The sequence below is a fragment of the Sycon ciliatum genome, chromosome 5 (genome assembly GCF_964019385.1).
Source record: "Sycon ciliatum chromosome 5, ocSycCili1.1, whole genome shotgun sequence".
Taxonomy (NCBI): domain Eukaryota; kingdom Metazoa; phylum Porifera; class Calcarea; order Leucosolenida; family Sycettidae; genus Sycon; species Sycon ciliatum.
Genome location: NC_088647.1, coordinates 14,667,688 through 14,681,909, shown reverse-complemented (window position 1 = coordinate 14,681,909; position 14,222 = coordinate 14,667,688). Strand labels below are relative to the sequence as shown.

At 46.0% G+C, this 14,222-nt stretch overlaps 2 protein-coding genes across 4 annotated transcripts in view; one reads left to right on the top strand and one right to left on the bottom strand.

The window, feature by feature from the left end:
- The window catches only part of LOC135817745 (uncharacterized), a 53,574-nt gene that overhangs the window by 33,405 nt on the left and 5,947 nt on the right, over positions 1-14,222 (top strand). For all 3 annotated transcript variants that reach the window (XM_065330986.1, XM_065330987.1, XM_065330985.1), the window contains 3 exons: positions 11,325-11,372; positions 11,497-11,607; positions 12,453-12,519. In XM_065330986.1, the coding sequence (XP_065187058.1) occupies positions 11,325-11,372; positions 11,497-11,575 (127 nt within the window). In that variant the 3' untranslated portion in view covers positions 11,576-11,607; positions 12,453-12,519. The remainder of the gene's footprint in view (positions 1-11,324; positions 11,373-11,496; positions 11,608-12,452; positions 12,520-14,222) is intronic.
- LOC135817741 (vesicle-associated membrane protein-associated protein B-like) lies at positions 2,633-10,809 on the bottom strand. The gene is made up of 6 exons (XM_065330980.1): positions 10,530-10,809; positions 10,284-10,439; positions 7,745-7,848; positions 6,911-7,015; positions 3,916-4,083; positions 2,633-3,515 (listed from the first exon to the last, which is right to left on the bottom strand). The coding sequence occupies exons 1-6, from the start codon at positions 10,579-10,581 to the stop codon at positions 3,300-3,302; spliced, it is 801 nt and encodes a 266-aa protein (XP_065187052.1). The 5' UTR covers positions 10,582-10,809; the 3' UTR covers positions 2,633-3,299.

Here is a 14,222-nt window from a genome sequence, read left to right as displayed (position 1 = left end):
GCACATGCAACGTTTTTTCACTTATTGCACACAAACTGCAGTCATGGGTAGCTACCGTACAATGATCGAGCGCAGTCACTGAATCATGTGCATGTACTGATCAGCAGGAAGGATGTTTCTATTTAAAAAAATAAAATCCCCTCAAAGTGACAGTGTCCTCTGGAAAAATAGAGCCCCGGGGCTTCTATTCGTGCCGTATACCCTATACGGTAGTAGGGAGGTTTAGTCCCACGTAATCCGTGTGAACCACGTACAGACGTTTTCTAATTCATAACAGTCATACCGTGTATGGAGAGGCTCACCCACGTTCTGCCAGAACGTGGGTGAAAATCAGAATGGAGCGCATTGTGCGAGCTGTGAGGGTGCTCATCTGAAGAAGTTTCCGAAGCATGCATGAAATCAAAATATTCGATGAGCTTCGTCTTTGAGTCAGTTTGGGCCTTTCGCTTCATTCTTTTGTTTGTTCCGTGTGACTAAAAACAACATTGTGAATGTGGGTCCATTGCAGGAACTTTACGTGTATCAACCACGTTCCCGTATCCGTTACGTGGGACTAAACCTCCCTAATAGCAAGAGTATATAAACTCTTGGTAATAGGCATAACTGTTTCCTAAGATAAGTTGGAACACAATCCATATGACTGTGATGCCCATGCACTTTGTTTCTAAGAACGTGCTATAAGAACTCATTTTGAGTGGCGCGAGTTGTAGAATACACCAAACACAACTACCGGTAGTTTAGATCCGGCTTTCGACCACAGCCAGGCCAGGGCGCTCTCGCGGCACTTTACAGCATGCTGCATGGTAATTGGTTCTCATAAAAGCGCATAAGGGGCTATCCGGCATTAGCGATAATTTTCACGAAACAAAAAAGTTTAGTTTGGACCCTCCCCCACCCACCCACCCCCTGAACGAAAAATAGATTGACTTGACAGCAAGAATGCCTTGATGTCTCACATATCAATAATTTTTAAAACGAAACTCCCCTTTGACCCACACACCCATATACGAAACTTTTTCTCTTCGTGTAAAAGATAGATAATTATGGACGGCTCCTAACGAAGCTTCGAAGGGAATCCCGTCCAAAAATAGTGACTTCAAAATACACAAATAAAAAAAGAGACGAATATCGCGTTCGCACTCCAACGGAAGTTGAGTGACGAAATTCGCAGTATGATGAGGATTGGCAAACAGAAATCGCACTTGTCTGCCCCTCGTGAATTCTGCGGCAGAATATCAGAAATTCCGTGCAGAATTCTGCGGCTAAAAAGTAAAAACAGTAAATTCTGTGCGAGTTCTGCAAATCATTCTATATTCTGCGGCAATTCTGCAAGGAAGTTGAGCGTGAAAACAGATCGAAGCAACCCAACCAAAATCTGCTGTCCATAATTCTTAACCAAAGCTATGCGAAATCCTGATAAAAGAATAGTTGAAATCTCCAAAATATACGGCAAGTTGAATTTGAAAAGTCATGAGCAGGTTGCTCTGGCTGTAAAACACACACCCAAATCTCCAGAAAAAACAGTTTTTCACTCTTTTCTGCAACATTATGCGGGAATTTCTGAATTCTGCGGACACTATTGGATTCTGCGGAAATTCTACAGTCCGCGGAACCGCGGAATTCACGGGGGACAGACGTGTTATTGACAGGTCATACACGTGTGCAGACAAATAATTTGAGAAAATACAACTTACAGTCCATTCAGAAAAAAATGAACTTCTAGCTTTTGGCCATAAATGGGTCAAACTTTGAGTTTTTTTAGAATTTTTTTTGGCAATCCCCTATGGAATCCTCTTCCAATTATGTTTCTGAAGTTTTTTTGTCCAAAAAGCAAGCCATAGCAAGAATAGGATTTCGGCCAGGTTTTGCCCCAAAAGCACAGAATTGGGAAAACCATCAAAATCCAGGCCGTTTGACCCCGCCTGGCAACAGTGCATTCTGCGGTTCGAACCCCAGTTCAGGCACCCTTTTTCAAATTTCAAAGTTCGCAGCACTGCACTGTGTACGATGAAATCACGAAAAACCGCCAAATACGGGAGCTCGCCAGAGCCAGAGCCCATCTTTTTATGAATGGACTGTAGTCAATTCATTCATTAGGCGAGATCAAAAAAAAAAGAGATTCCCGGTCCCTCCCGCACCAAAATCGAGCCGAAGGCATTTTTTTTTTTTTTTGAACAGTTCGTATTGTGTACAGTACTGATCGTGCGAGTAGATCTGTGACATGGTGTAACACAAACCTGGGCTTGTACGACTCAGGGCTGTCGTTGGCCGAAATACAAAAGAAATTGTACGGGTACGGGTAAATCACGTACCTGTTGTCTGTAAAAAAAATACCGGAAAATACTGTAAAAAGTTCAGCATGCCATGCATACACGCATAGGAAAAATAAAAATTCGCCCGCCCGCACCAATTTCAGATGGGTCCTGCCCGGGAATCTCGATTTTATGTTGGTCTCGCCTTACGGTCCTGACACGAATTCATGATTTGTGTTTCGACTGCTTTTCAGGAACGAAAAAGGCGAAAGTTCGCAAACCAAAAAATGGTCTCGATCACGAAATTCGTGATGCATAACATATTTTTCATACAGTGTTTCCTGCATGGAGTGGTCAGGCAGCAATGATCAATTTCCAGGTGCTGTATATGTACCATTAGATCCATCAAAAACCACATTTCAATTGGATTTATCGCTAGTGTGCACAGAAGGCAAGCCAATGTTAGAGCAGCCGTGTTCCCAGCACCAAACAAGAAGTATTGCATCAGCGCTCAAGCTAGCCCAACAGCAGACACGGCGGACAACAATAATAATAATTGCAAATCAGAACCAAGCCCGGTGTACCAGTGCAATTAGGAGCAAGCTGATAAAAATGATCCATAGGAGAGCGATGGTTGCTTTGGCAACACACTACCAGTGCCCAGGACAAAACAGACCTAGAACACATACACATACTCTATAAATCCATCGGCTGTTAGTAGTACAAATGCTGAGAAAAGGGCGTAAAAAAAGAGGCAGGTGGGAGAAAGAGAGAGAGAGAGAGAGAGAGAGAGAGACAAAGAGACGGAGATAGAAAGCACATACGTCACAAATTATTAACACAATGCAGGGCCAACACTTGGTCTACAGTGTGCAAAAGACAGCCATGCCGCCGAATAGGTCTTGATCCAAGCAAAGTCCCCAGAAAGAATAATTATTATATATGGTCAACCTCCACCGGAAGTCCCTCCTTTGCTGCAGGACACTTGAAAAGAAGACCAAATCAGAGCGAGAAGAAAGGCCAAGGAAAGGGTACGATTCGGTCTATTCAAAAGAGCACACTTCCCAAGAACCAACCCAGAAGAATAACGACAATTCCGGCAACGGCAAACATCGGTAGACTCATCTGCTGCTGCTGTTCCCGAACAGCTGTTTTGTGTTGTGGCGCGGTTACTTCAGGTTTGGGGGCTGGCGCGGTTGCAGCAGGCTTAGGGCTACTGGAGGTGGCAGGGTTAGGGCGCCGACGTACTCCGGTATCGCTTGTCTGAAGACAAATAAGACAAGGCGGGCAAAGAATTTGTTAGGTCAAGCAACAGTGGTGATGACTACAGCGATAGGACGGCCACAGAAACAGGGATGGAACTAACTATACTGCTAGTGTAGCAGCAGCAGCAGCAGCAACAGCACACGCGGGCATATTATCTGGAATAAAGAATCATATGCGACCTAAAACAGCAATAAAGAATCACATGTGACTGAAAACAGCAGTGTTGCTCCCACGTACGGAGCACCACACTTTCGATTTTCGAACCTTCCCCAATTATTGCCTAAGTTGCTACAACCTCTTCTTCTATACTGCAAGCACGGTAATTCAGAATACACACACACACACACACACACACACAAAAAGAAAACTACGATGCCCCCGGCAGTCGTGTTATTACCTGTGCTTGTGATTGGGCTTCAGAAGGTGCTGTGGTGGATGTCACTGCTTGCGTTGCTACCGATGGGGCAGAGACTGCTGACGATCCGCTTGAGCTTGCTGATGGACTAGGACTGCTGGGAGCAGCAGCTTGGGGTGACTCCCGCGGCCGGCTCGCAGATGCCTCACTCTGCACACAGACACAAGCAGAAAAGACATTGACAAGCGGTGAGAAATAGTGTTTGCTTCTTATCGACGCATTGACACAGTCAGTGTACGCCCATTGCGCATCGCCAAATATGGAAGGTATGAGTAATGCATGTAAGTATGCTGAGATCAGCAAATGCACTGTTCAAAAACACCACACCGCCATGCCCAGGTGGTCATGTGGGGTGTCGGCGGTACAAACAATGTTATTGCGCAATGAGCTTATTGACAGATTGGCTCTGGGTGCTTGCAGTACAGTGGACAGCTGCCCCACGGGCCGGGTTCCACTGCTGCTCTGCTGCTTCGCAGCACTTGGCTGCATGCAGCGGAGCAGCGCGGTTACACTGACACTCGCCATTCGCGGTACCGCGGTCGTGCTTCACGTTTTTTGATGAAGTTCGACCTGCCTGCACGCGCATGCGTGCGCGAAAAAATCCTCGTTTTCTGGCCTACACAACGAATTAAAATTTGAATTTTAAAATTCTCGCGTACAAAAACAATGAAAAGTATGGGAAACAGGTCGAGCCGTGACTGCGGCTCGCAGTTTTTGATCAAGAATCGTAGCGAAAGCTCGCGGTGAGCCGCGGCCTCGCTGCTCCAGCTCGAGCCGCGGTCACTATGGTAATGATGACGTTTCAAGCCGCGGATGACGAGCAGCGGAGCCGCAGTGGAACCCGGCCCTAAAGAGAGTGAAGGTCGCACGTCCGCATTACCACTTGCTATCCAACTTTTTTAAAAGATCTTTAAAGAATGCTACCGGCACGCCAGAGCGCTTCAGCAAGGGCTGCGATGGAAAACTGAGCTCTTTGCTTTCTTCCTAGGGACATCTATTGTAGAATTCTGTCAAGATTTGAGCAAATTACAGACGTTTGAGTGCAATCATGTACATCAGCCGCTAGCGGCCGGCTAGCATGCACGGACTCTAGACGGTCAAAAGACAACTGAGAAGTACCCACACTTGGGGCATCTTTTGACAGCCCTCTCGAAGTGCATACCGTAAAGTCGCACAGTACAAGGCAAATAAAAATTGCCTAGGCTACGACGCTGATCGCCCCTTTCTTCGACACCGGACAGCACTGCACTAGTGTCTTGACCCAGGCAATAATTATTTAAGAACACAACTAGGAATACGACCGCCACCAAGCACCCTCCTAGTGAATGCCGGTGTACGTACCACAACGCGAATGAAGTCCACCACTGGCATATCCAGAGAGAGTGCCTGTGCTAGGCCTGCGCCCCGTGTCTACAAAAAAAAGGGCTGAAAAACGCCTCTCTGAGACACTGGACTTGGGGCTGCTCAGGCAGACACATGGGTCATATTTCTATAATTTATTCGTCGTTGTGTTTAGGTACTCTTAATGTCGTTCTACAATCAGGCGCTTGTGCAGTCCGATGTTGTCTAGAGACTAGTGGCAGTATTATTGTTTGACCACTTGCAGTAGCTATTGCTCTTTCCTGCAGGTGGCACTACAGTCCATTCAGAAAAAGATGAGCGCTGGCTCTGGAGAGCTCCCGTGTTTGGCGATTTTGTGGTACACTGTGCAGTGCCGCGCGATTCGAAACTTGAAAAAGGGTCCAAAAAAGGCACCTCAACTGGGGTTCGAACCGCAAATGTACTGTTATGCAAGTGGAGCGAACGGCCTGGACTTTAAACTTTTTACCCAATTCAGTGCTTTGAGGGCAAAACCTGGCCGAAATCCTATTCTTGTTATGGCTTGCTTTTTGGAGAAATAGACTTCAAAAACACAATTGGAAGAGCATTCCATGGGGGATTGCCAAAAAAATTGTGACGAAAACTCAAAATTTGACCCGTTTATGGCCAAAAGCTAGGATATCATCTTTTTCCGAATGGACTGTAGGAGTGGCCGTGGGTGCAACAAAGACCAGTTTTTGGATAAATTTATAGAAAAGAAAAAGAACGTTGTAGTTCCTTGGTCCTTTTTCTTTTCTATAAAGACCAGTTTCTTGTTCATTTAGATTTGAATCTCGCTACGTTGGGATTTGAACGCAGTTTTTTTTAGCATTGTTGCCTTCGCATTTTTGCATGAAATTTACGTAAATGTGTGTAGGAGTAGTATCGCGTGTGGCTCACATTTTGGGGACATCATTCGCATCTGAGTAGACCACAGTGTACAGTTACCTCGCAGGACTGCCTCTCTATAACTCGAACGAGAAACGAGCTTGGAAACGATGCTTGGCATTCGGAGTGTGTGGCTCGCATTATCGGTGCATGGTTTTTATTCGTTTACTTTTTTAGATGGCATGATCGCTGGACTGCTTCTCCAACGAGGACCGAGTTTGCTATGAACGCCCGGAAACGGTGCTTGACATTTTACGTAGATTGGGTTACTTGCTGTTTTCGAATGATTGGGTGAAAATTAAGGAGCTCATGCTGACTGTCTTGTACTTCCTTTTGACTTGTTTTATCACTAGTTTTTACTCCTATGTTTCTAGATATTGATTCCTGACGACATAAGTGTTTGTTGTAGCCGACGGAAAGTCGGAATCTGGCGAACGGCCGATTGCGACAGCGTTACGTGCCTTTTCTGTCGTGATAGCGGAGCGCCTGCCAACGCCACATGCTCATCGGCACAGTATGTAAAGGTAAAGCTGAATGAGAAAAAAATAAAAGTAAACGCACGAGCGTCATCTGGTTTTGACATCAGAAAAGTACGTCAGTGCCTGAATTCCCCCTCAACACAATCATAGAAACGCCACTGTCCTAAACAGTCCACAATGTGCAAATGGGCGCACGCGCGCGCGATAGAGAATAGGATACTACAACAGTCGTTGTAATGCACTAAACTAACTTGTTGAGCTGAGCCAGATTGTGTCGAGGTCGTTGATGCTGACTCTGACATGTCAAATACACATTTCAGTTTGGTGTCAATGACATCTCCAGCGTTGGCTTTCCACTACAAGCATAAACACCCAACACAGAGAGTAAATCATGGTCAAAGCCCAGGCAAAAAACAGCAACTAGAAACTGGTGGGTATAGGAGTGCCCTGCCACGTACAGTACAATTCTGATAGGGGGTACGACCAAGGGCAGCAGAAAGTACATTTTGTATCGGAGTTACGTCCTCTCCGCACATACTTCAGTCTGGACCGATACACCCGTGCTCCGGATAATGCCTGTACTAGCAAAGGGTTTGTCTTATCAGAGTACGCACTAAGCGAGTTCCACTGCGTAGTCTGAGTTTGCAGACTGCCCACGACTACACAACTACCACAGTGTACATGGCCGTGAACTTAAAGATTGCACGCAGCACATGGCGAGCTTGCAGCCATGCCACCAAAAGCAAGTCACACATGAACACGCGCACACGCGCACACACACACACACACACGATTAGAAGTAAGGGTGAGCCTTCTTGCAGTTTCATTCATGAAAGCTCAAATGCCTTTCTTCTACACACCAGTTTGCAACAAGAAAAATCGAAATTAGAGGGGTTAAGCTGCACGTTATTTTTGACGTGACACGAAATTTCACGTCAAATTTGGCGTAAAACTCCAAATTTCGACGCGAGCTGCAGGTCACTCGCGTTGTTTTCCAACACGTGAGCCGCATAACGTGAGCTGAACTTTCGCGTCACGTCAAAACTAACGTGCAGCTTAACCTTTCTATCGTCCAAAGTCCTTACCACGGTGTCCAGATCTATCTCCCCCTCTGGTGCAAACATTGTCTGGACCATGAACTTATGGCGGTTCTTCTCGTTAGGGTCATACTCGAATGGCTGGAGCATTACTGTAGCCAACACAACAACAGCAGAAGTCGAGTATAATCAGACGTCAGTAGAATGAGGGAGAAATACACCCACACACCGGTGTCCACTCCAGTGTCGTACGAACTCGGCCAATGCTCAGTGCCACATGAGCAAGTACTCGGCATTCTATGAAGCTGCAGATGTGTGCTCCCTATATATAGAGTGGTTTCACACCAACATGGCCGACATCATGTGAACCATAGATATAGGGATTGAGTGGATTCGAAGCCAACATGGCTACCCCGCACGGTCATGAGACAGATGTGAAACTACTCTATACAGAGGAAGAGCAAGCAGTGGTACTGTAAACACATTTTATTTAAATTTTGTCAGGAGTGAAAGTTCCCGTGTCCCTTGGTCACCTTTTTGCAGTGGTCACTAATTGCCGGTGCCAACACAGATTTATGGAATCAAGAGCACATGGCTACCAAGACTTTGCTGCTGCTCCACATACATTTCTGTCACGGCTCGTTTTCAGAATGACACACCACTTCTCACGATGTAATCCACTCGACTGTAAAAAGAATAGCATTGCATGCGGTTGACCTCACACCTCGTACACGTATGGAGAGAGCTGGTTACATCACGGAAATGAAGAAAGAAAGATTAGCTGTGGCGAACTGCCAGAAAAGTGCTCCATGCGCAGACCATGAAAATGACGTAATTCTGAATACGAGCCGTGACCACCCACCAGCAGGTGCACATTAATGGTAGTTTTGTACTCTCGGTGGATAGTAATCTAGTAATCTACATGGTAGGGTGTAGCAATGACAGTAGCGAAAAATGGAGCCCACCAACAAAAGCCAGACTACAGTATGGCTGGCTGCATTGACTAAAAACACAAGAGAGACCAAAACACACTACAGTGTCAGCAGGTGCTTCAAGGTGTGTTGTGCAGCGCACAATTATGTGTTCGCACCATACCGTGCCTGCGTGCATGGTGATTCGACTGAGCAAGTAAGGGGTAGAGGCTTGACAGCTTTTGCCGTAATTCAAAGAAGGGTAGCGGTGAGCACACTTTTTCCATAGTTATCAGTTCCCTCCCCAATCTTGGGCCAATACAGTGGTCCCTCTATAATCCGGCACCATTGGTGCCACGGAAATCTGCTGGATTAGGGAGGGTGCTGGATTAACAAATCTGATCTACTGCTGCAATGTGCATGAAGAGGACATTTGGCTACTGAAAATTGTGCTGGTTTATCGAGGGTGCTGGATTATAAAGTGCCGGATTAGAGAGGGACGACTGTACAATAAAACAGGTAAGTTTAGTGAGAAAATCTAAAAAAAAGATTCCCACACTTTCATTAATCGAGGGAAAGAAAAGGGGAAAGTCTGGAATAAAATTGAAGGTCACATCACATGGACTCAAATTAAATCGCCAAAATTACATTTCAAAATAATTTTGATGATTGGTGTGCATCAGAAGCTGAACCAAACCAGACCAGAGAAATTTCGCGATCATCCTCTGTAAATAGTTGGGTAAGCAGCAGCATCCTTCTCTGTATATATACAAGAAATACTGATCTTTGTTCTCATGCAGGGTTCTAGCCAAATGAGGGTACGGGGCAGGGGGAGGCAGACCCCCCCCCCCCCCCACACACTCTGATTGAGCGACATCCTGTGAAAAGTGGCGTACCCTGCTATTAATTTGGTTGATTTTGTGCTTTTTCATGCCATTCATATTAACCCTTTGCTGCTCATGCATACTTGAACTGACACACGTCTATCGGTTCGACAGAGCATTGAAAAAGCGACATGTCGATCAAATTGAGTTCGCTAGATTCCTAGGGATTTACTGCTTCCAGAAATATATAGGTTTACATTTGACAATATGCTTCGTGTTGGAGCTATGAGTAATTTTCTTCCTGCTGGTCTGGGTATGCCGAAAACGTATACTAGTACATTTTAATGGGCAGCAAAGGGTTAATGAAAATGCAGTCGATAACAGAGGAATCACAGGCACACTTGTCTGGGGTAGAGTCGGGGGTTTGCCCCGTACGTTACATTTTGCATGGCAAGATCATTTGGAAAATGAAGAAAATGGGTTTGGGGGTAACTGTTTCCCCTACCCCTCTTCAGTCTTCTATTTTGACCTGGCTAGAACCCTGCCATGCATTGTCTTGTTTTGTTTGAAACATACAAGTCATGGAGTGCCAGATGGCAAAGACGTCTTTGTATGTTTTCAATATCAAGTACACAGTGCAATACAATCAGATGTTGAGACAGTATGTGCTACGCAACATGAACTAGCATACGCCACGGACATGCACTACATGTAGAGTACAGACAGTCATGTGCTAAATCTTGGTGGGTTGGGATCATGCACGGTCGTTGCACACCGTATTTCAAATAGATTTACAAACGTCACATGTGACGATTAAATACCGAAGCAAAGCAGACGAGCACAACCTCATACCTTGAACCTCAACGAACTCATTGGGCTGAATTATACCAGAGTTAGGCCTGACGCAGTACCTCTTAGGTGCTGTTGTTTTAACTTTGAAACAAATCCTACGATCACTCGAAGGATTTGTGACTTTGAGAGTTGATGTCACGACATGCGTAAACGGACCTATGGGCACACGACATACCAGAGAACACAGGGACGGATGAGCTACCGCCAACAGAGACTGCCAGATCCACAGAATTTTAGGCGAGCTACCTTGAAACCTCAGCTCAGTGTTCGGATCCAAGTTTGCAATTGACGCACTCATTGTCAACACTCGTATTGAAACAATCAAAACATCGAACGTCCGCAACAAGATCTGCAGCAGCAACCAGTGTTTCGCACCAACGAGGATGATTCCAAACTCCCCCGATACAAAGTCTACAGGCTACAGGAAGTAGACGGTCAAGAAGAAGACCGGGGATCGTTCTACCACTTCAGTGAGTGTCTTCGTCTCCGAATAGGTTCCAAATCGCCTCTTCAACTGCACCTCGTATTTTCTTTCTTTGCATCGTTCACATCACATTTTTTGCGTGGGACTCGCAGTGTACCATGCATGGTGTACATCTCGTACATCACTGCTGATTCAGACCTGGTGAACACGTCGGCTCTGGTCGGCGCGGCTAGCGCTAGCTGGTAGATAGAACGCACAAGTGACATAGCTCAGCATGCAGTGCATGCTAGTTACACCTAGTACCTGTACACGGAACGACGCAAGCCACGCATGCACGGAGAAGTAACCGGCGCGGCGCCGCGGCGCCGATTCTCTGATCTTTTTGAAGTCAACTCGACCGGGCAACTGTACTCAGCTCTGTTTGCTGTGGAAAGGAGTTGTGGCAAGGAAGAAGACGAAGGAGATTGGAGAGCACGCATGCGTCCAAGTTTTTGACCAGCGAAAATGGCGTTAGTCGGGGCTCGTCGGTCTCTTTGCCTGGCCCAAGTATGTTCTGTGTAGAGTTCAGTGGATAGAGAAAGCGTTATGATAACTTGCTGTTGGATCTTCTTTCGCAGGGGGCTCGGAGTTTCAGCGGCAGCTCAGTTGCAAGAGCTGCTCAGAAAGTGAGTGAAAATATTTTGTACACAAATTACTTTTGTTGAGTCGATATGAATTTGAAATTTCTGCATGTGAGACAAAGAGATTTCTTATTGACTGTATGCACAATTATGTCCTGCTCATGCTCAGGCGCCTATTCAGGTTTACGGCCTGGAAGGTCGCTATGCACATGCACTGTACTCCGCTGCGGCCAGCAAGAATGTCTTGAAGGAGGTCGAAGACGATTTGAAGAGATTGGATGTGAGAACACCAGTTTGTACTGTTGTATTTCAATAATATGTCAGTACTGTCATTGAATTATGCATTCCATCTACCTAAAGTAAGCTATTGAACCTGCCTTTTCAGTAGCAACGTAACTGTTATTACCACTATCCAGCCTGCTCTCAGATGTTCAGGTTTCTCACTAACGAACATACTTGGGGTAACTAACTTACTTGCACTAGCATGCTTGTATATTGTCATAATATATGTTGCATGTTTCTGATTGGTAGAGGGACACTACACATACACATATGCTGACATACATGCACACACGCGCACACGCAAGCACTCACACGCACACACATACACTAGAGCCGGTCACCGAAGGCAATGGTTGGCAGTGTAGCCTTTGCTTGATGTAGAAAAATAACCGATACCAGAACTGCACCATTCAACTTACAAGACCTAGGTCTAAGGAAGAGACCACCATTTTAGTCTGGTCTTACACACACCACACACACAAGCACACACCTACTGTCGTGGACATGGAAATCCAGTCAAATGACGTAGGGCCGGCGCCCTCAGTACAGAGCGTTGCATGCAGTGCACGTGTTGATGGTATGCGTACTCACGGCAGCATGGCTGGCGCCCTGGGCCGCTTGACCTCCGACCCGATTTCCATGTCCACAACAGTAGATGTCGTATTCACGCCTGGTCACAACTTCCGACTCACAAGTGAACCAGAGCAGAGGGTCTGCTAGAAGTAATGCAGTGGCTGTATTGCCCGTATATGCAAAGTGGTGTGTGTTAGGTTGGTCATGTGATGAATATATTTGAGAATGCTAGCTAGAATCCTTTTTTTTCTTCGTTACCGGTGGCTGTAGGTGAAGCGTGGCAGTATCTTCACCGAGTACTTGATTAACCCAGCTGAACATCGTACTTTGAAGCTCCGTAAGTCGACGTTAATATGCAAGCACTTTTGTTTGCCTCTGCATGGTGCATGGTGTATGGTGTATACATGTATTGTATACTTGTTCGGCTTGTTTCAGTTTGTCGATTAAACTCCATTTGTGCATTTTATTGTATCACAAACTGGTGCGGTGCCCCACTGTTCGAAGGGCGCTGGATACCTAGAGTTAGAGCATGCTTTCACAGCAACATTTGCTTAACCTTTTGAGCACGACGCTACCTGAATGCCGCCCCACGTCAACACCTGCAAAAATAGCGTTTTTCCTATGAAAGTAGTAGCTGTTCAAGGATCGATAACTTTACCTTTCTTTGGACGAATTCCACGATCTTGAGCTTCCTGCAAAGGTCTTGAGGCGAGGAACAAAATAGTTCCAAGCTCAGCTCGGAGCGACACCAAAAGCCCATGCTACAGTCTGGCAAACTTGACGCACGCGCTCGACAGACTTGAGCACGGCCAGGAGATCAAATCCTCAGCTGCCATTTCACTCTCCTTGCTCGTATCGAGCTCAAATTTTTTTGAGGACTCCCCAGATCCGCTGCCATCATTTGAATCTAGTTTCCATGGCAGCAGATAGCGCGAAAATGATCGAAAATGGAAAATACGCGTTCTGCAGAGTTCGCAAAAAAATCGATTTGAATTTGCCGTGTCGAGTCGCATATCTCAACAACCCGGGGTCGTATCGCTTCGGCGATTGTTTCTATCGCAAGCTGAGAGTTTTCTCTTGCAGATACATATTTCGATCGTGAGAATCGGCCAAGAATTGACCGAGTTACGATAGTTTGAACTCACGCGGTTCATGCAAATCGCGTTTGTACGCTATGTACACTCACGACGTAATAATACGTCATGCGTGGGTGCAGTGACACTGTACGTGACGTATTAATACGTCATGCGTGCTCAAAGGGTTAAAGGGGCACTCCGGCTTCATTTTCGACGCCGAGTTTTCGATGCCAAGACGAAGGTTGGTGAAAGAGAAGACGCCTCGAACAAGAACGAGTCTCCAGAAGCGATCGAGTCGAGCAGGAAGACGACTTTTGAATTTCGCCGAGCGAGCGCTGATGACGTAATGAGGGATTAGCTTGCCAGTGGAAATGCATCTGCGCACATACATTTCGTATACTTTTTGGCCAATTTTCAATCGAAGAGGAGGTTGTTTGCTATGTTCTCTCAACGTCGTGAGCGATCCCGTTTTCTATATCCTTCCAGGTACCCTGAAGGTCCTCCAGACGAGAATTTATCTCCAGCAAAGCGTTGTTGATCCGCTAAATTCGTCTTGAGACATATTCACCCAGTGCAGTGCTGATAAATGTAGAATGTCGAATCTGTGATAATTGTCGACGATGGAGAGAGAGGTTGATAGCCGCTGTCGCAGGGAAAGTGAAGCTGCTGGAAGTAACAACGGGGAGTTTGTTAGCATCACATGAGCATCCAGACTTCAAAGCAGCTTGACGGAATCGGGGAGTACTGACTATTTGTCTCGCCCTCAGTTTAGTGAATTTTATGACCAGGAATTATTCGATCAGGATCCCTTCTACAAGATATGTAGTACAGGTGATTTCTGAACTTGACGATATGGAGACGGACCAGTAGACCTACCAACAACGTGTACCTGCAGGAGATTCACCCAAGGATATTGCTATCCTCTTCAGTGGCTGTTGTTTTTTAGTAAAAATATGTTGACTTC

Excerpts from the sequence above, each read along its gene's own strand:
- LOC135817741 (XM_065330980.1), bottom strand. The coding sequence starts at position 10,581 with ATGAGTGCGTCAATTGCAAACTTGGATCCGAACACTGAGCTGAGGTTT. Across the intron at positions 7,849-10,283 it reads TGAGTTCGTTGAGGTTCAAG|TAATGCTCCAGCCATTCGAG; the intron begins GTATGAGGTTGT and ends TGTTGGCTACAG. Across the intron at positions 4,084-6,910 it reads AATCTGGCTCAGCTCAACAA|AGTGAGGCATCTGCGAGCCG; the intron begins GTTAGTTTAGTG and ends GTCTGTGTGCAG.